This window comes from Vombatus ursinus, unplaced genomic scaffold (genome assembly GCF_900497805.2).
Source record: "Vombatus ursinus unplaced genomic scaffold, bare-nosed wombat genome assembly UNPS02014171.1, whole genome shotgun sequence".
NCBI classification, from domain to species: domain Eukaryota; kingdom Metazoa; phylum Chordata; class Mammalia; order Diprotodontia; family Vombatidae; genus Vombatus; species Vombatus ursinus.
In genome coordinates this window covers 600,146-626,985 of record NW_020953949.1, presented here as the reverse complement: position 1 = coordinate 626,985, position 26,840 = coordinate 600,146, and the positions used below count along the sequence as shown (strand labels likewise).

The 26,840-nt window shown below is 39.1% G+C and overlaps 1 protein-coding gene across 1 annotated transcript in view; it reads left to right on the top strand.

Moving 5' to 3' along the window:
* Nucleotides 1-26,840, top strand: part of ABCA1 (ATP binding cassette subfamily A member 1) — a 161,060-nt gene that overhangs the window by 70,709 nt on the left and 63,511 nt on the right. The window contains exons 8-11 of the mRNA XM_027859777.1: nucleotides 11,392-11,484; nucleotides 20,128-20,368; nucleotides 21,589-21,728; nucleotides 24,149-24,265. Of these exons, the coding sequence (XP_027715578.1) occupies nucleotides 11,392-11,484; nucleotides 20,128-20,368; nucleotides 21,589-21,728; nucleotides 24,149-24,265 (591 nt within the window). The remainder of the gene's footprint in view (nucleotides 1-11,391; nucleotides 11,485-20,127; nucleotides 20,369-21,588; nucleotides 21,729-24,148; nucleotides 24,266-26,840) is intronic.

The window sequence follows — 26,840 nt, the reverse complement described above, 5'->3', positions numbered from 1 at the left end:
AGCGTTTTGCAATAATCATTTCATTTGATCCTCACAACAACCCTGGGAGGTAGGTATTGTTATTATCCCCATTTTACAGATGAAGGAACTGAGGCAAACAGATGAAGTGACTTCCCCAGGGTTGCAAGCTCACAACATGTGGCGAGATCTTTTCCCGAACACTTTTTGGATGCCTTGCTTTCTTGGCAAGCCTGAAACACTTAGGGTTTCGGCCTGAGAAGTACAGGGTTTCCCATCCCCATTGACCTTCTCCAGGTGCTTTGTGCATTTGTGGAAGGCTTTCAGCTTTATCCTTGCAAAGTGTCTGTTTCATTCTGTTCTACTTTGACAAGCACTCACTAAACACTCTTTGCTGTTCGCTGGGCACAAGATGCCAAGCTGGCCCCACTTCCCTCCTCTCTCCCTGAATGACTTTGGGCAATATGTTACCTCTTTGGACCCCTTTTCCTTGCTAATGAGGACCAAATTAGACAATTTGGTAGACAATTCAAGTAGCCATAAAGGGCTAACTGAAGATAATGCAGAGGCAGCCAGATGGCACGGTGGTCCTGGAGTCAAGAAGATCCAGTTCAAATGTGGCCTCAGACTCTTATTAGCTGTGTGACTCTTGGCAACTCTCTTAACCTTTGTTTGCCTAATTTTCCTCATCTGTAAAATGGGGATTTTAATAGCACCTACCTCACAAGTGTTGTGAGGGTCAAATGAGATATTTGTAAAAAAAAAAAACAATTCTTAAGACAGTGCGTGGCGCAAAGTAGATGTCATATAAATGCTTATTTCCTTCCCCTTATGTGATTATTATTATAATCACCTCAGCTTGGGAACCTTGACATATTTCTTCTGAAAGTAGAACCAAACCCCAGTCTTGTCTGATGGGCATCTGGCTGGAGTTGATCTGAGGGGGGGCCAGATTCCGAGTGTCAGCTTCCTCCATGAGGGGTACATTCTAGTTCTGAAGTCAGAAAAGACAGTAGATCAAGTAGGGCTCTTGTTCTAAAATCTCTTTTGATTTTTAAAGCTTATTCCTAGTGTATGATCAGGGACTTTCCTTGCTCTCCCCGACAGTGAGGTAAGATGGCATAGTAGTGGCTGATCTTGAAGTCGGGAAATTCTGGATTCAGATTCTATCTCAGATATTTTGCAGTTGTATGACTCCGGGCAAATCACGTAACCTCCCTCAGCCTCAGTTTCCTCATCTGTAAAATGGGTATAACAATAGCATCTATCTTACAGGATTATTTTGAGGATCAAATGAGACAGTGTTTGTCAAGCCCTTTGCAAACCTTAAAGCAATATGTAAGTGCTTTTTAAATTATTTATTATGCAAGATAATTTTAAGACCACAAATGGGTGAAATTACTACAAAGTATTTTGAATTGTGGCCCCTATTTCCTGGACAAAGATAGGTGTTCAGAAAAGAAGTGCGTGTGCCCCCTCCCTAGGAATAATGACGTTTTCTTTAATATTTAGCAAAGTTTTCCTAGCTCCTTGGTTAAAATTCCAACCCTGCTAATGATAGGCAGGTGTGACACATGATGGAAAAGGGTAATTAACTGCTCCCAGAACCACAACGTGATCAGTGACCAAATGACAGTAGCTGCCTCCACATGAAGGACATGAGGAGGGAGTTAGGTGTTTGTCTCTGCCAGAGTCCGCTGCTTCCCAGAAGCAAGCCTAGTCTCAGGGAAGATGTTGTTGGGAAGTTTTCACTTTGTTATGCTTATTATATTTTTACATATTTCGGTCAAGGGTTCTTTCTTGCCTCCCCCCTTTCCCCCTTTTCCCAGTGGGCAGCAGTGTCCTGCCAACCCTTGGTTGCCCTCGAACTTCTGAAAATGCCAACTATCACTTCACTTCTGTTCTGAGAAATATTTGCTGGCAGCACAGACTTTTTCTCCTGATGACAAATATTTGGGCAGTTGGGCTGGGGAGCCTACACAATGGTCTTAGAATACAGATGACTTGGAAAGGGATTTCTTTGATAGGCATGGCCAAGACCCTGTGTGGACCCCCCAGACGTGCTGTTTTATCTTGGTACCCAAATCGCTCCCCTTGCCTGGTGACTCATCCTGTGTGTTTGAATATTCACTTTATTCTAAAACTTTGCAGATGGGATGACCTCTAAGGTCCTTTCCAACTCTTAAGCTGACTGTAAGCCTAGCATCTTCTGAGTATGTTAATTGGTTTCTGTTATGTATTCTGTATATTTATTTTTTTACTTGAACAACTTAATTTAACAAAATAATTTAAGCAAAATAAGGTTTTTTGATTGTGTGACCCTGGGCAAGTCATTTAACCTCCAGTACCTCGGGCATATCTGTAGAGCTCATGTACAAAGTCAGATGATTTAATGGACACCTTGCCTGGGATTAGTATGCTCAATTACACAAATATCTAGCAGCTCTAGGAAACTCCTGCTATGTGAACTTGGTCCATCAAATCATCCAACTTGGTATGTGAGCTCTACAGATTTGCCTGGGTCACCTAGAGGTTAAGTGACTTACCCAGGATTACATAGCTAGTAAGACAGATGAGGCTGTCTGACTCCAAGCCCACCATTTTCTCCATTGCATCACATTACCTTTACTTATGTGTCCAGTCACATTACCTTTACTTATGTGTCCAGTCATGAGAGAAAAATCATAATTATAATTAGTACTAATAGCAGCATTTAAAAAATAATGGCCATAGGATGTAAAGGAATGGACAGATAATAAGATACCCACAAATCCTGGCTAATGACATTTTGTTTCATGGCCCACTTGGGACAAATTCAAACACAGGCTAACCTTGCCAGAGTTCCTTGGATGTTTGCTATGCCTGCCATTTGATGTAGTGGTTCAACATATCTAAAGTATTCCATCTGGCTCTGTTTTCTTTTTCTCTGCCTCACTCCTCTACCATCTCAATAATGTTAGTCTGTGTTCATATTATCCTTTCAATACTTGAAACAATGCCCCTGAGACTTTTTGATGGTGTGCAAAAAGCAAGCGACAAATTCCTTGACTGAAGCTCCTGTTTTAGTGAAGTCGGTCCATTATCAGTCTTCTGGTTCATGATGGAATTGTGCGAAGTTGAGTGCCATCTTCAAGGTCAAGGTTTTGAACTTGGGAACCCCCTGAAAAGTTGAACTTGGAACTTTTCTAGTTAGGTCGTGAAGCTTACTTCCTTACATACTATTTAGTTTGAATATGAAACACATAAAATGAATATGAAATACATAAAATCCAACAGATTTAATTCCCATGTCGGGAACCACCCACCTGAAACTGTGTCACATGATTATTCAGTCTTGACCTATAATATCATCAGCATAAAAGGGAATGTTCTGTTTCTGTTGCACAAAGAGTTCTGTTCAAATGTGGCTTATCGATGAGGGCAGCACATTCCTTCAGACGAGGACTGAGGACCTCAGGTCCTTTAGACAAAGGATCTGTTGGCAGAATACTCTGAGGGTCATCAAAGGCCATTAACCTCCCAGATGGGTTACACATAGACAGAAATAGAAAATAGCCAAAGAGATAATAGAAATAACAGTTCTGAGAACATTTAATAGTATCTTTCCCGCTCAGTGTTGACTTAGACTATAAATAAAACTGAATATCAGACTCGGTACCCCTGGCTAATGGTTTTTAAGAGCTGGATGTTTTCCCTTGGACATGCACTTATGAAATGGAGCCACTTACAGGAGGGGTAAGTGATAGATATTAGATAGAACAAGAAGGGGTCTTACAGCTTAACTAGGCCAACCCCCACATTTCATGGCCAAGGAAACTGAGTTCAGATAAAGGACGTGACTTGTCCGTGATCCTATGGCTATTGAGTAGGAGGGCAAGGAGTCAAACCATGGTCCTTTGACCAGAGATTCAATGGTCTTGCCATTTCACTGTGAGGGCTCTAGTCTGTGATGGTTCATGCACAAGTATGCATTTGTAGTATCATCTCTCTTGGGTGGCTTAAAAGGGAAAGATTGTAACTGAACAAAAACTGTGCTTTTCCCCTGGAAAATTCATACAGCTGAAGGAAAAGTAAGTTTTTGATCAGAGGTGGAGGTGGGAGTGAGGGCTGATAGGTAAAGTTTCATGGAGGAAGGGACATTTGAATTGGGCCCAAAGGCTGAATAGGATTTCTGTGGCTAGAAAGGAGGAGAGCATTCTGGTTGTAGAGAATGGTGTGAGTGAGTACAGAGGAGGGAGAAGGTAAGACAGCTGTAGGAGATGGCAAGCTGTCCAGTTTAGCAGGAGTGTAGAGTACATAGCAGGAGGCAGTGGGTGGAGGAGGGTGAGGTAAAGATGGAAACTGATAGTGATGCCAGACTGTCTAGGGTCTTGTACCAGCCCAAAGAGTAGGCAATAAACATCTTTCAGTGGAGGATGACATGACCAGACTCAAGTTTCTTTTTTAGGTCCTCTTCTCATTCCTTTATGTTCTCTCTTTTGGTGGCTTCAGTTATGTAAACAGCTCCTATGCTTCTATTTCTATTTCCTACTGCCCTCGATCTCTCCAGCTGCCTGCCAGATGTTTCCTCTAGCACCTCAAACTCAGTATGTCTAGAACTAGACTTACCATATTCCACCATAAACCTCAGCACTCCTAACCTTCCTTAATGGACCCTGCACTATCCCAGTCACACGGACTCCTAATCTGGATTTTTTTTCCTTCCCTTCACTCTACACATTCATGTAATTATCAAGTCTTGTCTCTCCTGCCTTTCCTACACTTCTTTCTTCCAGCTCCTCTTAGCATCTGTGGCATCCATTCTGATTCCTGCCATCATCTCTTCTTATTTATCATGCAGTCATCCAACAAGCATTTATTAGGCACATACTATGTGCCATAGATACAAAGACAAAAATGAAACAAAGTCTTATCCTAAGAGGCTCATAACCATTTTTTCTGCTACTATCCTATCCCTTTTTCTTCTATCTTCCCTCAGTTGCCCTAGTAATTTTCTTAATGTAACACTATTTTCATAACTTTCTTCTGCTCTAAAACTTTCACTGACTCCCCATTGTCTTCCAAATAAAATATATTTATATTTATGATGTATGGCATTCAGTATCTCTACAGTGTGGCTTTATCCTACTGGTCTAGGTTTATCTCATACTGCTCCTCTTTACACAGTGTACATTCTAGGCAAACTCAACTGTTTTTTGTCCTCTTGCCTTGCCCTTTCCCATTTTTTCTTTTGCTCAAATTATACTACATGCAAGAAACGTACTCTTTCTCTTCCCTTGAAATCTCCATCTGTTGGTATCCCTCCTTTCTTTCCAGGGTCAACTTAGATGCCACCTCTTCCACGATGCCTTCTCTCGGCCTCAGATGAAAGTAATCTCTCTCCTTCTTTAGATTTCTCTTGGCATTTTACATGGATTTATTTTTATTTATCTCCTTTTCTTTTGTATCAAAATTTTGTGTGTGCTTATTATTAGATTAGATTAATAAACTCTTGAGAGCAAGGGTTGTGCTGTCCCTGTCTTTATATCTTAGCATAGTGCTTCACATTAGTAAACACTTAATAATCTTTGGGAGAGTGTGAATTTTCATCAGAACAGTGCCTAAGGGAGATTAATTTGGCCGTGGTGTGAAATATGGATTGAAAGACAGATTAGAAATAGCAAGTCCAATTAGCAGATTATCAATAGTAACATTTTAAACATTTGTATTTTATAAATTATATCATCTATTCATTCTCTTTAAAATACTATAATTTCCAAAAGGCAGGTGAGCTTTTGGTCCAGATTCTTAGTACAGAATTATTTGGAAAAAGAGAAAGACAATTAAACATAGAGAAACATGCTGCAATACTTCCAGGATCCAAGGTTTTGTTAGTGTGGGTGTTTTCCTCCATACATCTGCATGCACCAGTGCAAATAGCTACCCTTCTATGTAGATGGCAAAGTTGCTGTGGCCAAACAAATCCCCTGGCCAACCTGGTATTGGGTATCTATCTCCAAACTTAGCTAGGCTGGTCCTTGGACAGCAGTCATAGATATTATCGCTACACCAATTCAGAAATGTATTAGAAACACAAATGTGATTTGAAATGCCTAAATATCCAAGAACATTTAAAGACTTACAAACTGTTTAATTGAAAAATGAATTTTATTTGACATCTTCAAAGAATATTCTGATTTTGATTCCCTGTTCCACTAAAGGGTTTTTGGTGAGATAAAAAACTTCTCTTAAAGGAAACCTGTCATTGCCACAGAAATAATTTAAAAAAATCAGTGATTTTGTTAGTGCAGACACTATCATTATGTAACTTACAAATTTTTAGGCTGTGAAAATGCCTGTCTTCAAGCTGTTGCCTGCTTTACATCAGTCATGTGGGTCGCTTCCTATGATATGGACTTAGCTCTGACCAGGTTAATCTTTTAGCTCAAATTCAGGCTTTTCCTGCATAAGCAGAATCAAATGGAGATATGAGTCAATTATTATAAAGATAAAAGAATTCTAAGTAGGAAAAAAGCATCGGGGGAAGTTTGAGTGTTCTGATTCACACATTTTAAAGCACACATGTGGAAGGTCATTAACCATTCCTTAAATTAGAAATATAACTCAATACAACATCTTTTGAAACTGCTTACAAGGATATGTACACATCTGTTATTTGATTGAATCTAGTAGTTGTACTCGTGAAATCATACAGATTTTTGTAAATCAGATCATTTTTTCCATGTCTTTCATTATAGTTCCTGAGATAATGCATCTTTGTTAATTACAATTCATTAGGCAGGGGTGGCCTAAACATTTTAGGATTAGGTTTCCCTTACCTTTCTCCTCATTTTCTTTGCTATATACTAAAGTCACAGAACATAGAACCCTAGAGTTGGAAGGACGTTAGGTAGAGGTCATCTATTCATAATCTAAAGGACACTAATTAAATAAATTGTAATGTTAGCATTTTTAAAGAATCATGCCAGTGCAAATGTTCACATATAAAGCTTTCACAGAGTGATTTTCACCTTTATTTTCTACCAGTGTATTTTTAGTCAAAATACTAGTTTTAAAATTATAACAAAAAAAAGTGGGACTTAGCCCCTTTATCTTTGTGATTTGAAGTAGGAGCTACAGAATCATAGGGCTATCGATTTAGACCTACAAGGAACCTCAGTAGTCATCCAGTCTAGCCCCCATGTTTTGTAAATGAGGGGCCTGAAGCCCAAAGAGATTGTGGCACGTGGGAGATTACATGATTGAGAAGTGGCAAAATCTAGATTGGAACCTAGAATCAGGACCTCTGTTTCCATAGCCAATGGTCTTTCTACTCTACTCTACCAGACAGCCTCATGTTACTTTACATAAGTACAGCTCAGACTTATGAGTTTGTCTCAACAGTGTGACACAATATTTAGGAAATGTACCCAGTTGGGATGCATGCATTTTACTGGAGTGGGCAGGCAATTTCAGAGAATAAAAAAAGTACTTGTGTTTCCTTCCTCTAATAATGTGAATGGCATTTTGTCATGAACTATATTGAATAATACATGAATTCCAGTTAGCTTAACACAGAAAGTATAGTCCCCAGCCAGAGGGAGGCTTTCATTACTTCATACGAGATAATCTTTTGCCTCCTGTGGTCAGTGGTGACCTATCTATATCTATATCTATATCTATATCCATATGATTTCGTCCTCTCAGAGGCTGTGGCCAAGGGCCTTTTGTTGGGAAAATAATAGCAGGAATTCCAAGGTATGTATTGTTTACTGGTACAACTTGGAAAGATAATTTAGCAAGCATTATTTTGCCTTTGTCAAGTCAATATGAGTAAGAGACCACAGCAAGAAAAGAGTGAGCTTGTGCCACTCAGGCATCATTGTTGGCTGAGCTCCAGGCCGTAAGATACTTCCTGGGGTTGTCAGACACCTTTTGAAACTGCCTACGGTTATTTCTCTTGGTCTCTCTCTGCTCATTTCCCATTTTCTATTTCATAAGCAAAAATAAAGTTAAAGAAAGAATTGAGGTTATCACAGGTTCCTCAATCAGATGTTAAGTATTTTTTGTCATCCTGAATACTACATCAGTCTACTTAAACTGCATGGAAACAAACATCCCAAGGCCTGGATTCTAGTTCCTTTTTTTCCTCTAATTAGATGTGTGATCTTGACAATCTTTCTCTCTGGGTCTCAGTTTCTTTGATAACTTAAAGGACCTTTCCAATCCTGTACTATGTTATGCTATCACTGACTGTTACTGATGACTTTTAGGAAAGCTGAAAATTATGTTTTCAAACAAATTGTGATTTCTGGGCAACAGAATTATTAATAGGACCTAGTTAATGAATGCTAACTGTTTTCCCCTATTACTTACTGGTGTTTTTATAACCGCCCTGTCAAAAGCAATTCAGTGAATCTTGACATTGTGTATACTGTTAAGTGATAAAGATTTTTATTGTATGTAAATGTGGAAATTCAAAGTTGTAATCACCATAGCAAAAGACCCTGATCATAAATACTTGAATACCATGCATAGTCCATTAATAGCATTCACATGTCAAGCAGTAACCTTTTAAAATGCCTGTTAGGGACTCCGTCCTAGAGGCAGAGTGTTACAGAGAAAGGGACTACTGAGTTTTGGAGTCTGGAGACCTGGATTAGACTCTTAGCTCTGATCTTTATTAGTGGAGCCTCAATTTCCTTATCTGTAAATGAGGATTACAGTTATAAACCTCACCAGGCTGTTGTGAGGAACATGGAGATGAAGATGAATCTAAATTGGACATATTAAGTGAGAAATCTTAGAATATATTTCTTGGAAAAAATTGCTTAGAGCCAGTAGTTTGAGGGACCTTCTAGGGGCTATTGAGATATTAAAAAGGAACCCCAATTCCATTCCAACCTCAAGTGAAGGTTCAGTTAAGTAGAACAAAATATGCAGTGTGAACATATCTCTCATCTATACTATATTTTAAACATATGGAAATACCAGTATGATTAGTAAAGCACAAGTTGATTTTTAAAAGTTATTGAGACATAATAGTTTTTGCCATTATGTATTTTTTCAGGTATATTTTTGTTTTTTTCATCATGTATTATTGTCAGTCTGTCATCAGGCATATATCAAACACCTTCTATGTGCCAGGCACTATGTTAAGTGCTGGGGATCCAAAGAAAGGGAAAAGATAGTCCCGAACCTCAAGAAGCTCACAGTCTAATATGGAAGACAATGTGAAAACAACTGTGTGCATACAAGAAGATGTGGACAGGATGAATTGGAGATACTCAACAGAGAGAACATACTAGTACTAAAAGAGATAGGAAAAAGCTGTTTGTTGAAAGAAGGTGGGACTTTGACTGAGACTTAAAGGAGTCCAGGAAAGTCAGAAAGTGGAGATGAGGGGAAGAGAGGGAGTTCCAGTCATGGGGGATGGATTGCCGATGAAAGTTCTCAGAGTTGGGAGGTGGAGTGATGTGTGCAAGGACTAACAAGGTGGCTATTGCAATGGAGTTACGTACAGGCTCAGCGATAGCTTCACTGGTCCTCAAACAAAATACATAGGCTAAATATGGCTATATGGCTCATTACCAGAAAGCCACTACTCAATCATGAAGTTCTCCCTGAAAACCGGCATTTGAAGTAAAAAAGATCATAATAACAATAATAATAGGGCCACCTAGTGCTTACAGATTCTTTTGCCTGAATGCAATGGGCCCTGGCCATACAAATGCATAACGCAAAAAAAAAAAAAAAAAAAAAGGCATTTGAAGGCGTAATATGTGCATTAACACAGTCTGGTAAGTATAGAGGTATAGGATTAAGGGATATATAAGTCCCATAGAGGGATAAAGTAGAAAAAAGGATCCTAAACTTATTTTCCATTCAGACTTTGTAAAGGAAAGAAATCTGAGAAGGGAGTAGGTATCATAGAAAGACTTAAGAGTACAAAGATCTGGGTTCAAGCCCTGATACTATGACTTATTGGCAGTGGGACTTTGGGAAAGTGCCTTACTCTTTTTGGACCTCATTTTGCTTATCTGTAAAATGGGGATAATAATATTTGTACTTCATACCTCACAGGATGGTTCCAAATAGAAAATAATTTGCCAGCTGTAAAACACTACATAAATGTGAGCTATTGTTATTATATCATGGTTCAAGAAAAGTAGACATCTGGAAATACTTATGGTAATAGATGAGCTCAGCCCTGAGGATGCCATTTTAGGAGATTATTGGATTGAACTAGTTTGTCAATGAGAAATGTAGTTCAAATTGTTAGGCACGGAAATCACTGTGTTTTCTTAAGAGAGGCCACTTAACCTTCACGGTTTTTCTTTAGCATTTATTTTGCTAACTTGTTCTGTAGTCAGACTATTTATTTTTGAAAGGAAGGAAATTCAAAACCCATTGTTTATGAAAGTAAACACATTGATTCATATCAGTTGCCTAGACTCATTAAAGATTTATTTTAAAAGTAATTCCTCACTCAGAATTCTGGAACTGGTCTTTTTGACATAGAATACATACCCAGATTGCTTCTAGTCTTTTTTAACACAGGATATGTATCAAAGTAGCTTAGCTTTTGCTAGATTTCAGTGGTGTCAATAAATCAAAGGAGATCAAACAAATACGTATTTTTTATTCCAAACTTTTCCTCATTTTTGTAGTGTTGGTAGTGGCTAGAATCAAATGAAATAGAATCTCAGTTTTAAGACTGGAAGAGACCTTGGAAGGTCATCTAATCCTACTTTTCTATTTTACTCTTTAGGAAACTGAGTCCCAATGAAGGCAAGTAATTTATTTGCCTAGGGCCACATATGTGGGTAAATAGCAGAGGTGACATTTGAATTTAGATTTTATGAGTCCAAATCCAATCCTCTTTCAACTACAATAGAAGTATTACTGTTGGGGGTAGTCGTATGGGGTGGTCAGCTTTAATTCTTGTCCCAATTTTCAAGTAAATGAAGATAGGTGGTTCTAGAGTGACCTGTGCATAGGCACAGTTCTCTTTGTTCTTCCAGTTCTCATTGTCTTTTCTTGTTCCCCAAGAGGAAGCATGGTCAGTTAGGAGCTTGTGGTTAGAGGTTGTGGTAGCTGGACCTATTTCAAATTTTTTATTTTCTTTTAAATTTCAAATTCTAGCCTCAGATTTTCTCCTAACTTGCACACACACACCAAGTCATCAATGGTCAGGTACCAGATATGTATGTTTTACATTTCTACCATTCCAAATTATTTTTAAAAAACCATTAATAAAAGTGTTGGTAAACTTTAACTGAAAAAAAAGTGTTCAGAATAATTGTGGTGGTGTGTTTTTTCGGGGAGGATAGGTTTGAGGTGCTGTATGTGTGTTTTCAGTTAAAGATTGTGAATGGTTTGAATTAACTTGTTTGTTTCTTTTAGTGACTTAGATTTACATTTGAGTTCAGAACCATTTTTTTTTCATTCCAGAAAGGAATACACTCCCATTCTATCCTGCCAAACCAGGAGCTGGTTGAAACAATGAAAATTATGCTAGAGAGTCTTGGAAAGCTGGCCAAAGAGGTAAGTTGCTTCGGCTGGAGCCCTAGGAAGCAAAACTGTCCATTATGCTTTTGAAATCTGAGTTTGGTTTGGCTAGCCAGTGTTCATTGCATTCAGACAAAAGAATTTGTAAGCGCTAGGTGGCCCTATTATTATTGTTATTATGATCTTTTTTACTTCAAATTCCGGTTTTCAGGGAGAATTTTTCTTCTGATGTGCTGAATTTGGCTGTCTCCTTAGTCTATGCTCTGTCTGTATTTATTCATTAATGGTAGAAAATCTGTTTAAACAAAATATCAATTTCCTGGCCTGGGGGAATAATGTGTGGACCTCAAATCCAGACCTTTCTCCATCTGGATATCTGGCTACTCCAGTCACTCTATTAATATGATGTCTTTATTTTATGTGGCATCTTCTCATCAGAGCCAAGGCGTTTATTTTCTTAACATGGCAGAGCCTTAGGCAAATCCTCGACTTGGAGTCATATAACATTATCTACCCATCCATCCCCTGCCTCTAGGCAGTACTGCACCTGAATATTATAGCCTTATGGGTAAAACTCAGAAGAGGGTGGGTACCATGAGGTCCCAGGGTGTAATTGATCTAAGAGAGAAGACTGTGGTTCTACTTCAACATATCCCTAAGTAATTTCTTATTAGGTGGGATCTCTTTCCTGTTGGTGTGGATCACAGCCCCTCCGTAACTTCTCATCCTGTACCAACATTCTTGTTTGTCTTTCCATAAACATTCCATGGGGTAGAGGGTTCTTGATCTTTTTTTCTTTTTTCTTTTTTTTTGTATGTCTCACAGATGTCTTTGGCAGTTTAGTTAAGCCTATGTTTCCCTTCTTAGAATAGTGATTTTAAGTGCATAAGATAAAATATATAGGAATAAAAAAGAGAAACTAATTATATTAAATTGCAGTGATCAAAATAATTAAACAACAAAAAAAACACTCTTAAGTTTACCCATCCTAGGTTAAAAAGCCCCAATATGGAGGATCTCCCCAGCTAGTGCGGATGGCTTTCCTCTGGTTCTTGTATCATTTAATAGAAGTCTGCATTTATTTGTTTTTCCTTATCCACACAAAATGACAGTTACACATGCTTATGTTATGCAGGGTATCCCAAAAGTCTCAATGTAGTTTTAAGCTAGTAAAAACACAAAACTGCACTAAGACTTTTGGGACATCCTGTATCATGTTAAAGTCATACAAGACAGGGCAGCTAGGTGGCACAATGGATAGAACACCAACCTTGAAGTCTGGATAACCCGAGTTCAAATAGACCTCAAATAGACTTAGCTGTGTGACCCTGGGCAAGTCACTTAACCCAGATTGCCTCAAAAAAAAAATCACATAAGCCCATGACAGTAACAATTTTCATTTCTACCATAACTCCGCCTTTGTCTTTCTGTACAGTTAGGTGAGTAAAGACCATGAGATCATATTTTCCCCTTATTGGTCTTAGTAATGTTTTTTTTTTTTCTATTGCTTACAGAGAGGTAATACGATTTAGCGAATAGACATCTAGCCCTGAATTCAGAAAGACCTGAGTAACAATTCTACCTCAAATATTGAGTAGCTAAGTGGTTTGGGGCTCTTTGAACCTCAGTTTTGTCATCTGTAAAATGGAGATAGTAATAGCCCCTACATCACAGGGCTGTTACGAAGCTCAAATCAAATAACGTATGTAAAATACTTTGTGAATTTTAAAACACTAAATAAATGTGAGCCAAATGTGTTCTTCATTTGTTTTACTTTTTTAACTTGTATAGGCTTTTCATCATGCTGTATTAGCCAAGCCCAACAAACCCATCTGTGCCATTAAATGTTTTAAAAAGTGATTACCTTCAAAGTAAGACTTGTTCTTTTGTACAATAATCTCATTGAAGTCAGCAAACATTTTAAAAATGCCTAAGATGTATGTGTAGAAAAACAGAAGTCCCTACCCTCAGAAACTTAAAGTCCATAGGGATATACATATAATACAATAATATATGTATGTATAATTACATCATTCATTAACTTTAAATCCGTAAGGGACCTGAGAGGTTATTCAAGCCCCTCATTTTCCAGGCAAGGAAACAGAGGCCCATAGAGTTTAAGTAACTTGCGTGGCTGGAATTCAGACAGAGGTACTGTGATTACAAACCAACATTCCTTCCAGGGGACCATCCTGTTAGTCCTAATCTTCTCAGGAAGAAAATTTTGGTTTGATGGGGTAACACAAAAAACTCACGTGCCCTAGTTCTGTCAGGCAAGTTATTGTAGAGATGAACTCTAGTAACCTTATAACAGATGAAGAAGCTGGGATCATCTGAGGTTAACAGATTTTCTATTTCCAGAAGGTAGATGGGCCCCCCAACTAAATAAGCGATTGGTTCTGTTTAATCTGAGGCCATGCACCACTATTATTTGTTGTGAAGTGGGCACTTAACCTTTTTCTTTCTTTCTTTCTTTTTTTTTTTTTTTTTTTGGGCCTTAACTGAGACAAAAGATGTAACTGTTACAGAAGAAACTGTATCATAAATTTGCCTCGGGTCTGGTTACAGCTGTTTCCTGTTACGTCACCCAGGCCTGCCTTTTGTCTGGGGTTAAAAAAAAAAATTGAAAGCATGTGATGTTCGCCTTGCTGATGTGGCGGAAACTCTTAAACTGAGCCACACGCATATTTTCTTGGGTGCTGCTTACTTGTACCTTGCAAACTGCTGCCCCATTACAGTGCAAACAAGGGCTTTGGGTTCTTCATGGCAGTGTAATCAAGGCACCTGTTGGCCGCTTGACCAGTTACTTATTGTCTGATTTACTCTTTTCCTTGGGACAAATTGAGAAGAAAAGAATCCATTGGCTTATTTATCTTACCAGCCATGGGAAAGAAGGCTACTTTGTTTTTGTAAGATTTTTCGTTTGTTTTGTACAATGCTCCAAAGCCCTTCATGGTTCTTCTTAAATTGCTTAAAATATTTTTTCCAATACTGAAGTGTGTGTGTGTGTGTGTGTGTGTGTGTGTGTGTGTGTGTGTGTGTGTGTGTATGTGTGTGTGTGTGTGTGTGTGTTACTTGGGGCATGCAAAAATTCTTCCATCTTTGGTACAGAGAAAGCTGGTGGTATGGTAGATAGAGTTCAGGGTTTGGAACACTGAAAGACCTGAATTCCAATATGGCCTCAGACCCTTACTAGCTCTATGACCCTGGGTGAGTCACTGAATGTCTGTTAGCTTCAGTTTCCTGAGGTACTATAAAATGGAGACAATAACAGCACCTGCTCCTTAGGGGTTTTTGTGGGGATCAAATAAGATAATATTTGTAAAAGCATCTAGCACAATGCCTGGCATCTATGTAGGAAGCACTATATCAGTGCTTAATCCTTTCCCTACCCTTCCCTTTGTCAAAGGGAATGTGATATCATTGGTGTGGAAACCCTTTGACGTAATTTTTCACAGAGGACTTAACCCAATGTGCTGGGACCCTTCCTCTTATTCTTTCAGAATTGTCTGCATGTTATTTCTCCTTTTTGCTACATGGCTGCCCCCTACCTCTCCTAGTCATACATGTCCATGTTACACTCTCCGTTTAGCACACCAGACATTTCAGTGGATTGTTTCTCTAGTCCTGAGCCCTATCTACCGGACACCTAGATGGTGTGGATTTCTTGTGAAAGTGGAATGTTGGTATTAAAGCCAAGATTTCCCTCACATCTTAGCCTGAGTGAGCTATTAGTTAAAAACTGGCTGCTGTAAAACTTTGCAGAGCCCCCTTAAATTGCTGTGCTAGGCTTTCTGATCTCTATCAGATACTGCCTTCTATTTTCTCCTCAAACATAACAGGAGAAAAACTAATGTTTTTAAAGTGAAAAAAAACCAAACCACATACCAGAAAAACCTCCGAACTTGTGTCTTTTCCTATGATGCTGTTACTAAGTGTCATTTGGGCTGGATTTTTGAGTAATTGTTTCAGTAGTGGTGGTGGGGTCATCTGTTGTTCACTTATCAGCATGTCTGAGATAACCAGATAGAGTTAAGAATATAACCAGGGAACAGAATAAACCCAATTTGCTCTCATAAGGGATTAAAGTAATGAGTTTGTATTCTCATAAGTGTATCTGAGCTAATTGCACGTATTGTTTCTTAAAATAAAAGTTTCTGGCCACGAATTTTGTTTCATTACAATTATGTGAATGAATGAGCTGGGATTGACTTTCTGTAGTCACAGAAATGGTGCCTCATGAGAAATACTTAATCATGGTAGTAAGAAAAATCTAGAGGTTTCTAAACTGTGAGATTATGGGAGAGCTATAGTTAATCGTTTTGCCTGTACCTAAACTGCATTCCGTATTCATTGGTATAGCTACTATTCAAGGGAGGGGAAGGGAAAGATCATTCTTTTTTTTTTTTTTTTTGCCTTGTGGTGAGGCAATACGAGTTAAGTGACTTGCCCAGGGTCACACAGTTAGTAAGTGTCAGAGGCAGGATTTAAGCTCAGGTCCTCCTGACTCCAAGGCCACAGCTCTATCCACTTTGCCACCCAGCTGTCCTGAAAGATCCCATGTCTTTGTTATATCAGAGGAGTTGGAGTAATTGACATTTGGGTTCACTCTTCAAAGACTCTCTGCTAATATCCTTCTCCAGTCCTGGCATGGAGGTCACCCTGGTTGCTTAAAGGCTATGATATCAAAAGAGCGTAAGCTGGAAAGCATCCCAGTCTGGACCTGGTGATAAATATTTGCCTCTTTTCTAGGAAAATGTTCATTTTGTCATACTAAATGGAATGTTTAGTGAGTTAATCAACTAGCATTCATTAACCTACTATGTGCCAAACATGGATAAAGCACTAGATATATGTACATATATAAAGGGCAAAAAAAAGTTCCTGGCTCTCAAGAAGCTCACAGTCTAGTAGAGAGACAACCCACAAACAACTATGTACAAACAAGATATGTACAGGATAAACTGTTTAAAAGGGAAGGCACTAAGATTAAGAAGGACTGGGAAAGGTGTTCAAGAATGATCTTTCTCCCTCTGGAGACCCAATGCACAAGTCTGAGTGCAAAATGGACTAAGGAATCAGCTTAACTAAATTCAAAGGTGCTCATCTATATTCAGCCAATCAATTAGTCAAGCATTTCTTCAAAGCACTCTGTGCTAGCCACTGTAGATAGAAAGACAGAAATGAAGTAGTCCCTTATGTCAAAAAATGTGCTTTTTAGTGGGGAAGAGAAAATGTACAAATATAGGTATAAACAAAGTATCTTGAGAAGTATAGCATCCCCTCCCCTGGGCAGTCAGGCCCTCCATTTTGCACTCAGACTTGTGCATTGGGTCTCCAGAGGGAGGCTGCTTCTTCCAGTTCTAGGGATAAATAACCCTGTGAAACTATATTTCTATAACTGTAGCTTGAAGTCGCCAAGAGTGTGTTTCCCATGACCAATCAGGCAGTAGACATGATTAGTTCTTAGCAAAAGTATTTACTAAGATTGAGGTAGGAACTAACTAGATCTGTAGTTTCTTTGGTATAGGAAATTCCTAGGTGAGTCATTCCTTCTTTCAGTGGAGGTTAGCACCTTCTCTGCAATTTATAATACAGAGTTGCCTAGAGCACTGAGAGATTAGGTGGCAAGCCCAGGGTAACACAGTCAGTACATGTTAGAGGGAAGACTTGAAGCCAAATCTTACTGTTTTTGATGCTGGCTCTCATTTACTAAGATGGCATAGAAGAGACAGAAATTCGGGGCCTAGAAGTCTTTTCTTTCCTCATGAAGTTCTCATGCAGCCAGGGTTACTCGTAAGTCGTCTCTTATCTTCTTCCAAAGGTCGTTTTCCTTGAAGCCTTCTCCTACCTCAGGTGACTATCTTTGTGTATTGGTGTCTGACTACAGTGTATTTCTGCAATACCTTCACTTGGTTGAGTAGCTTCCTTTCAAAGATTGTATAGATGATGGGATAGAGGGGAGAGAAAAGAGTAAGTCTCTCTTCTTCATCTGCAGGGTCACATTCCATGTAGCACAAGGTGTGCAATGTCTCTAGATCCCTCAGGTTGGGGCCAGGTTGTAAAGAACTTTAAAGGTGAAACAAAGGTATTTACAGTAGTTCGGCAAGGTAATAGGGAGCCATTGTAGTTTATTGAATGGAGGGGTTGGCGGAGGGGGTGATCATTTCAGTGACTGTAGAGAATTGGGGAGAGGGGAGACTTTAGGTAAAGAGACAAATTAGGAGGCTATTGTAACAGTTCAGGCGAGAAGTAACGAGAGCCTGAATCGGGGTAGTGGCTGTGTGAGTGGGGAAAAGTGGGGCAGATAGAGTATTCAACTTTTATTGCATTGAGGAGTGTTTTCAGCTTTAGCATCTCTCAAAAACCATTTATTAAATAAGAAAGAAGGGTTGAATGGAAGGGGTATCCATACTGATGAAAATACCAGATTCTTGAAATATTGGAAGATTTCCAATAGAAGTAAGGGAATATGTGCCCTTATGTGAGATAGATCATAATTCCTTATTTTGGTATTTCAAAAGGTCTGTTATTCACTGGTGTGGGAACTTTCCTATTGATACAGTTTGTAAGCCCTGTGTACTTTACGAGATACTTTTATAAGTTGCTGTGTTAAAAAAAAAAAATTATCACCCAAAGGCCAACCTGATGATGAACCTTTCTGAGATAAGATAAGTTAATCCATTACAGGCCTTGTATTCGGTAGTTTTATGGTAGATAGGGTAGATGCAAGAGCTTGTGCTGGATTGACAGTAGCCTTCAAGAACGTAATACTGCCTCGTATTCTGATGTGAGATTGAAATTGGACCTTAGTGGAGGGGAATAGGTTGTAGGATCAGCAAAACAGTTGTGCAATTGCAGTGTATCTAAGGAAGACCCCTCTGGGATAGAGATCTGGTGATTTGACATCTTAATGATATCCTTATTTTAATAGAGCTTTGCAGCTAAAAACAACTCTCTTTCTGACCTGATTTTCTTTCTCAGTGGGAAGAAATTGGCAGCATCAATGTAAAGAAATTGTGAGAAATATAGTGATTTATTAATGATGGTGAAATGTTTGGAAATACAAAATGCTATATAAATATTTAATAGTAATAATAATAATCATAATGGCACTTGGGCCAGTAATTTCACGAGGAGCCAAACTACATTTGTAGTATAAGATGATGTCTAGAGTTAGGAACTAAATAGCCAAGTAAGGATATATTTAAGAGTGGCATTAGCATGAATTAATATTCATTGAGTAGCTACAGTTTGCCTGGCATTTAAAGTGATAGGTGTTTCATAGAAGATTGGATCAAAATGGCCCTTATTCTCAAGGAAAGCATGAACTTTGAGTCTTCATAGTCCTAGTGGAAGATAAATGATATTATCCTGTAATGATTTGGAAATTATTCTAATTGCTTAGCATAATTTCTAACTTAGCTTCCCCCTGTCTTTCCTTGCTGAATTCCTACCTATCCTTTAATACCCAACCTAAATGCTGTCTCTGCATAAAACCTTTCCTGATTCCCTTGATTGGTAACAAACTTCCTTGCCAGATGTCATATCATTCTATTATAATGTTTTATTACATCCTAATCCACTCATCATTTCTGTGCCAGTATCTTATCCCTTAAATGGAGGGCAGAGACCATGTTTTCTGTCAATTTTGTAGGTCTTAACAATGTTTTGCATAGAGAATGATTAATAATGTTTGTTGTTATTATATGGTGTATAGTTGGTTATAGGCCCAAGGAGAAAAGGGACTAGACAATTATGAAAATTTAGCCCACATAATACATGTAGCAGGAAAAGGAGCGTGGTCTGGTGGATAGAGAACCAACCTCAGAGTCACCAAGCACTGGATACTGGCCGTGTGACCCCTGGGCAAGTCACTTGACTTCTTAGTCAATGATTAGGCAACTTTTTAAGACTAAAATTACAGAACAGTTACTGATCTGCATGGCTACAGGGAATTTTCTGGGTCAATGAGGTCTTAGGTCTTGTCTAAAAAATATGTAGTCTTTGCTTTTCCCTACTCTGTCTTTTGCTCCACTGGAGTTCTATATTGGTGCTTCATTGTGGCTTGGAGGTGACCTTATGTCCTCTAAGGTTATGCCAATAATATACAGGCATTGGTCAGCTTGTCCTACCAGTTTATAAAGACTTTGTGGAAGATCCTGGTAATAGTGTATGTCTGAGGACCATCCTATTTAAGTTTGTCTTATCACTTCACTAGTCTTAGGGTAATGAATTGTTTTGGCCATAGCAACTTTCTAAGACCTTCTGCTATTCATGGAGAAATGGTGGTTTGTATTATCAGAGGAGATACCCATGGTTGTTGTCCTTCGTTCTCAAAGAGAACCAAAATGACGTCACTATGCTAGAGTCAAGTTATAGGAGTGAGTGTGTCTGACTGTGGCTGATAAGACTAGTATGAGCTTGGAATGCACTACCACAGGTTGGGCACAAATAGTTCATGTGAATATTTGGGGCAGATTCTCCAAACCAACCATGAACCTAAAAAGTTATTAGTTACAGCCAGCCAGTGTATTTCTGGAACATAGGTTTTGAAGTGAAAAGTTTTTGTATGTCCCAACAGAGAAATAAGACTTCTTTTTTTCTCTGATTCTTTTTTCCTTTCACCCTTTTGTTGCCTTCCCTATCCATCCCTTCTCCTCTCATTGCCTATTACAGTTATCTAGCATGAAGAGCTGGAGGGACATGAGACGAGAGGTGATGTTTCTGACCAACGTGAACAGTAGCAGTTCCTCCAGTCAGATCTACCAGGCGGTGTCCCGAATCATCTGTGGCCACCCTGAAGGTGGAGGACTGAAGATCAAATCCCTTAATTGGTATGAAGACAACAACTACAAAGCCCTATTTGGAGGAAATAACACCGAAGAGGAGGTGATGAACTTCTATGATAATTCTACAAGTAAGTACCTGGGACTCAAGCCCAGTCATGTACTCTTTTCTTTCCTTGAGTCAATCTCCTCACGCAGTCATCATGAAGAGGCTGAATCCTCTCTTTTCTGAGGCGCAAGGTGGGGGTGGAAGGTGATTGTTGTCAGTGGCTGTTATTCCCATCAAGGACAAGTTATTCTACCAGAACTTGTGAAATACATCTTGATGGTCAAAGACTGAGTGTGTGTTCTCTGATAAGACAGAATGATTCACCATTCATTTTTGGTTCTTCACTGACAAGGAATTGTTAAACACTCCTGGAACTTCATATCCATTAGCCACGTCTTGGTGGTTTGCTATGGGTGTACACGTTTTGTTTAGTGAAACAGTGTGGAGCCAATGTTACCATTTTAGACAGTGGTATACTTTTTTCATTGACAACATGTTGCAGTTGTTCGTTTTTCCGTTTCCCAACCACAAGTTTGTATTTTGTCCGTGGTCAGATAACTTTTTGTGGTCTGATGTAATGTAAGATTTTTTTTTTCTAAAGTGAAACACCAATGGCTTGGACATCTGCAGGTTGCTTCACAGTGCTGAAGTTTTTGTTTTATGGGAGGTTTATGAGATAGCACCCTTACCTCTTCCTTAGTCTTCATGACTACTCTAGATGTATTCCACTTTATATGACAATATAAAGTTTGGTTAGGGTAATCAATAAGATAGGGGGTCTTGAAAGCTGTGTGTAAACATAATTTTTGTGAATTATGTCATTTGGTATAGGAAGAAAGTTCACTATTTAAATGATTTTTTTTTTCTTTTGGTAAATTGAGGAATTCCTTTGTACAGCGAATAAATAATTCCCTCAGCTCTTGCAGTTTGGATTCTTGTGTATTGAATATTGTTAGAAATCTTTACATGTGCGATGTGAAAAGATTAGGGAGACAATTCAGTGGGTCTCTCTTCAGACACAGAAGTTTTGGGTTAGCTTAAGTGTTCCAGGTCAGATTTAGCCCACAGGTAGGCCTCTTCCATTTTAGTGGCAACAATGTAAACATCAAAAGGACAGTGTAAGTATAGAATTGTTTTGAGCTTGTGAACAGTTTAAAAAAAGTTTTAAACCTTCACATTTTCCCGTATTTTAAGTGTATACACTTGTATAAGACACGTGTCAATCTTTGTCATTTATAATGAGGCAGAAGTATTTTTTTTTTTGTGTATCTATGTTGACTGGATCCTCATCTTCTCTCAAAGCTCCTTATTGCAATGATTTGATGAAGAATTTGGAATCTAGTCCTCTTTCCAGAATTATCTGGAAGGCTCTAAAGCCTCTGCTTGTTGGAAAGATCCTGTACACTCCTGACACCCCAGCCACAAGAACAGTTATGTCTGAGGTAAGTAGTAGATAGAGGCTTCTGACTGATTTCTATATTTAAGAATTCCCCAAATCCTATGATGATGAGGAATATAATTACCATAAATCAGGAAACAAAAAAAAAAAAGAGTCTGTGTTCTAGTATAAAGCACACTGCATTTGGACCCAGAAAATTGGGTTCAAATTGGGTACTTGTCATTTGCCATCTCTTTGAGGTAAAAGAAGTCACTTTGGGGACCTTAGTTTCCTCATCTGCACATTGATGGAATTGGGTTACATCGTCTCTAAGGTCCCTTCCAGCTTTAAATCCTCTGCTTTCATCTAGAAATGTGCTAAGAAAGGGATGGAGTGTGGCATACTTGATTTCAAAAGTAGTTCTGAACTTTTCACAGACTAATGATGATGTTTGTGTCAATTCAGAAAGTCAGATGATATTTAGACTGGATTCTAATATATGAATATGCTTTAATTTGTGTATAATTTAAAAAAAATCCACCAAATGCTTCTGTGCCTTATTTAAAAAGAATAACTTTGTGATGTCCTTTTTCTGAAAGTTAGTGTATTTCTTCTTCTGATTTATGGCTTATACCAAGCTAAAGGTTGTGTCTATATATGCATGTGTGTGTACATGTATGTATGTGATTCTACTGTTAATGGACAATCTTGGTGTCATTTAACCCATAGATGGTCTAGGTTGCATTCTGCCCTATAGCCTGTTTGAATGAGCTATGTCTTAAGATTTTAGTGTATTGGAAAGAATACTGAACTTGGAGTGAGGAGTTTCAGTCCTAGCTCTGGCACATGCCAGCTGTGTGCTTGTTGGTAAATTACTTCCCCTCTGAGTCTCAGTTTCCTTACCTGTAAAATGGATGAGTTGGGGAGAAATAGCATGATGTAATGGATTAAGAGCTGGCCTTAGAGCCAGGATAGGCAGTTAGGTGGCACCATAGTGTACAGAGCCCTGGGCCTGGAGTCAGGAAAACTCATCTTCTCAAGTTCAAATCTGGCCTCAGACATTTAGTAGCTATGTGACTCTGGGCAAATCACTTAACCCTGTTTGTCCCAGCTTCCTCATCTCTAAAATGAGCTGGAGAAGGAAATGGCAAACCACTATAGTATCTTTGCCAAGAAAACCCCAAATGGGGTCAGTGAGTTGGACACAACTGAAAATGACTAAACTTAGAGTCAGGAGACCTGAGTTCAAGTTCCGCATCTGCCCACATGCTGAATGTGTCACCTTGAGCAGGTCATTTAACTTCTCAATGCTGCTATACAACTCTCTGAAACTCTTTAAGTTGGAGAAAAGCTGCTGATCTGTTTTGATCAAGGCTGTGCCCTACTTGAAGTCCTAAACTGATCAAATCACAGGTCTTGACCAAAAACAAACAAACAAACAAACAAAAATGACAACAAAAAACCCTATCTGCTTCAAGGGTTGTTGTCTCATCACCACCATCATCTTCCTCTTTATCCTCATTGATGTTGCTTTTATTATACAGAGTGTCCCAAAAATATTAGTGTCGTTACTGGCTTTATGCTAGTGAATAAATGCATATTTATAGATATATGCTAGTATTGAGAGGCATCATGCTATAATGGAAAGTGATTTGGTTTTAGAATTGTAGGACCTAGTTGAAATCCTGACTCTGCTGTTTCCTACTTGTGTTACCTTTGGACAAGATATTTAACCCCTCCGTCACTCCTCTGTGGTCCCTTCTAGCTTCCAACCTATGGTTCATGATCATTTGATTGCCCTAAATTAATTTAGAATAACAACTCACTAAGTGGCCTTCAGTAAAGTGATCCCATCTAGGGAGTGGAGATAAAGCCATATACCTTCCTACTCCATTTTTGTAAGAATTGTTGCCTTAAAAGGCTTCTCTACTCTGAGAGGTTTCTATAAAGATCACTGGGTCTTCCCTGAGGCTCCTTGGAGAATAGTGTCTTTCAGAGGTGGCTGAGCCTGACTATGTTACCATTTCCTCCTTCATATCTGTGGGGCAGTAGAGCTTTTTGGCTTTAGAACAAACCCTCCACCTACCTATAGCCAACATTTATATATATATTAAAGTTAGCAAATTGCTTTTCATATATTATCTCATTTGATCTCTTAAGTTTTGGTAAGTTTGTCTACCCAAAGCAGATCTTGAGCATAGCAATGAATTGTTTGGTGGTATTTTGTTCCTTTTTCTAGATAGGTTTCCTCCTCTCCCCCCACCCCACTTTCTCCTTCCATTAGTAGTACCAAATTATTCTCATGATCAGCAATATGTCCCTTCATTAGCAGGACTGGGCTTCTCCTGGAATTGTAGCATAACTTTGGTCAAGATCCATTGTAGCTGAGCACAGTTTGGATGTGAAATGTTTGTGCAGTTCATGTGATGACTCTCTCTCTCTCTCTCTCTGTTGCTCTTCTCTTCTCATCCCTCCCTGCCCTAGGTGAATAGAACCTTTCAGAACCTGGGTGTATTCCATGACCTGAAAGGGATGTGGGAAGAGATCAGCCCCAAAATCTGGACATTCATGGAAAATAGCCAGGAAATGGATCTCATCCGGGTGAGTCCCCTGCCCCTACACTTAACTAACTTTGTATTTGCCAAAGCTGAGTGAGGCACAATTCCCAGAAGTGATCCAAACAAGTTCTTATCTTGAATTTCATCAACAACACTGCAGTACTGGGCTTTTCTCAAACAGCAGGGCTGTTGACCATCAGCAGATAGAGAAGCCCTGGCCCTGGAGGCAATGATGTATTGCCTGTACAGCCCCAGCATTTCTTGTATAGATAGATAAGGATATATCTATAGAAGAGGCAATATGGATTGGTGGTTAGGGTACGGAATGGACTTTCATAAAGGTGTGGTCCTTATTTCTTGTCCCATACTGACTAATGATTTCAGTGGATGATTTAGAGGTTATTTGTTTAGCTTCCGCATACTTCAGGAGCGCCTGGATATACGAAAGTAGAAAAAATGGAAAATATACATAAAACACACTCTTTATATAGGAGCCATTTTAAAATCCTCTCCTGAGGCACAGGGAAAGTCAAGAGGGCCTTGGGCAGTATGTGGATAATAGCATCTATAACTCTGTTTTCATGCATTGTGAAAAGGATAAATGTTTAGAGACAATTGAATTTAAAATTGTGGCAGCTTTGTAAGTACTGAATGTCTCCCTCAATTTTAGTGGAGTGCTGTTTAATCACATTATCCTCTGACATGCCCTGTGTCAGAGCATCATTAGCCACTGTTTTCTCTCGACAAAATGGGTGAGAGCTATTTCTGTCTTCTCTGTTTCCACCAATAGGCAGAATACAATTCTGTGAGTCCTCTCTTCCCTTTAAATGGTTACTGTTTGAAGGGAAGAATCAGGATGGAGACATGAACACCTCCGACATTCCTGCATAGTTTGAGATTGTCAGGTTAGGGCTCCTATTCCTAGTGCCTCCACCCCAGTCTTATACATAATGTCTAGCATTTATTTAGTGCTTTAAGGTTTGCAAAGTGCTATTAGCTCACTTAATCTTCACAACACTCTAGTGGAATAGGTACTGTTATTATCCCAGTTTTACAGATGAGGAAAGGAAAGATGAGAAAGGAGAGATTTTAAGAGACTTTCCCAGGATCGCATAGATGGTAAGCATCTGAGGATTTGAACTTGGGTTTCCTGAAAGGTCCACCACCCTCTCCACAATGATGATACTTAGAGAAAGCTCAAAGAAAGATCACTGAGGACTTTTCCAGCTTCCAGTCTGTGAGCCTATGGATCTGTAGACCTTGGATTCAAATTTTGCCTAATCTCTCTGAACTTCAGTGTTCTCATCTGAAAAATAGGGGTAGAAATAGTTGAACTATTTCTTAGAGTGTTTGTGAAGATAAAATGAGGGAATATATGCAAAGTGCTTTGTAACCTGAAACTACATGGATGTATACATTGTTATTGTCATTACTATCATTAATATTGGAGCTCTGGATGTTACTACAGGCCATTTGTAGTCTTCTCTTCCTCCCTATTTCTTTTCTCTTGTCTGACATTGGCTCTTGCCCACTCTGCTTATGCTATCATGTAACACAGAATCATCTGATTGCCTGTAGCCAGAGTTTTAATCATGATAATAATTAATAAGAATAATATATTTATATTGCACTTTAAGGTTTGCAAAGCCCTTTGTATGCATGATATCATTTGAACCTCACAACCTTGTGGAGTAGGTGCTATTATTTCTGTTTTACAGGTGAGGAGACTGAGGCACAAAACTAGTAAGAGCCTGAGGCTGGTATAAAGCCAGGGCTTTTTGACTCCCAAGTCTAGGACCCTATCCATATTACCTATCCTTTTTCTGGATTCTGCTTAGACAGCCTTCCAGCTCTACGTCTATAATCTTAGAATCCTCTTTTGTCCTTTCATGACCAATTCTGCCTTCCCTGGTATTCACTCTGCCTCTGGTACACTGTCATTCTGCTTCCTTCTTGCTGATGCCCACCTGGTACAGAGGAACATCTTTTGACTTAGAGTAGTTATAGGATGGAAGGTCCCAGGTGCTGCAGGCTCAATGTCTCCAAACAGCTGTGTTAGTCTTGAAAATAATTCCTTCTTTCCCTGAGAGGTGTCCCTGCAGACCCAGAGGTACCTCTTCAAATTCCCATTCACTCTAGGCAGCAAAGCCAGCCCTTCGCCCACAGAGACTACTCGTGGCTATTAAAACACTCTAAGCTCAGGGCAGGGCATCAAGTGGCCCGGAAGGGGGAAACTGAGCTCTATCATGCTACCCATAAATGTGGTTTTAAATCTTTGTACAGCAGTTTGTAAACCTTAAAGTGCCATACAAATGCTAGTTATTGTTATTCTGTTATTATTATGCTCTGTGCTGTGAAATGCTATCTAGGAGACTTGTTGCTAGATGTTAACCCATCTTCCTTCCTCTTCAGCCAGGTTTTTTGTTGTTGCTACACCTAGCCTTGTAGGATATTTGGCCCAGTAGATGTAGCCTGTCTGAGGGCAGTCTGGTTTCTGTTTCAGTTATTGATCAGCGTCCTGACACAGTGGAAAGAGCATGGAACTTGCAGTCAGTCAAAAGTGGCTCTGACACTTTCTGTGCAACTTTGACCTCTAAGACTCAGTTTTTCACTTGTAA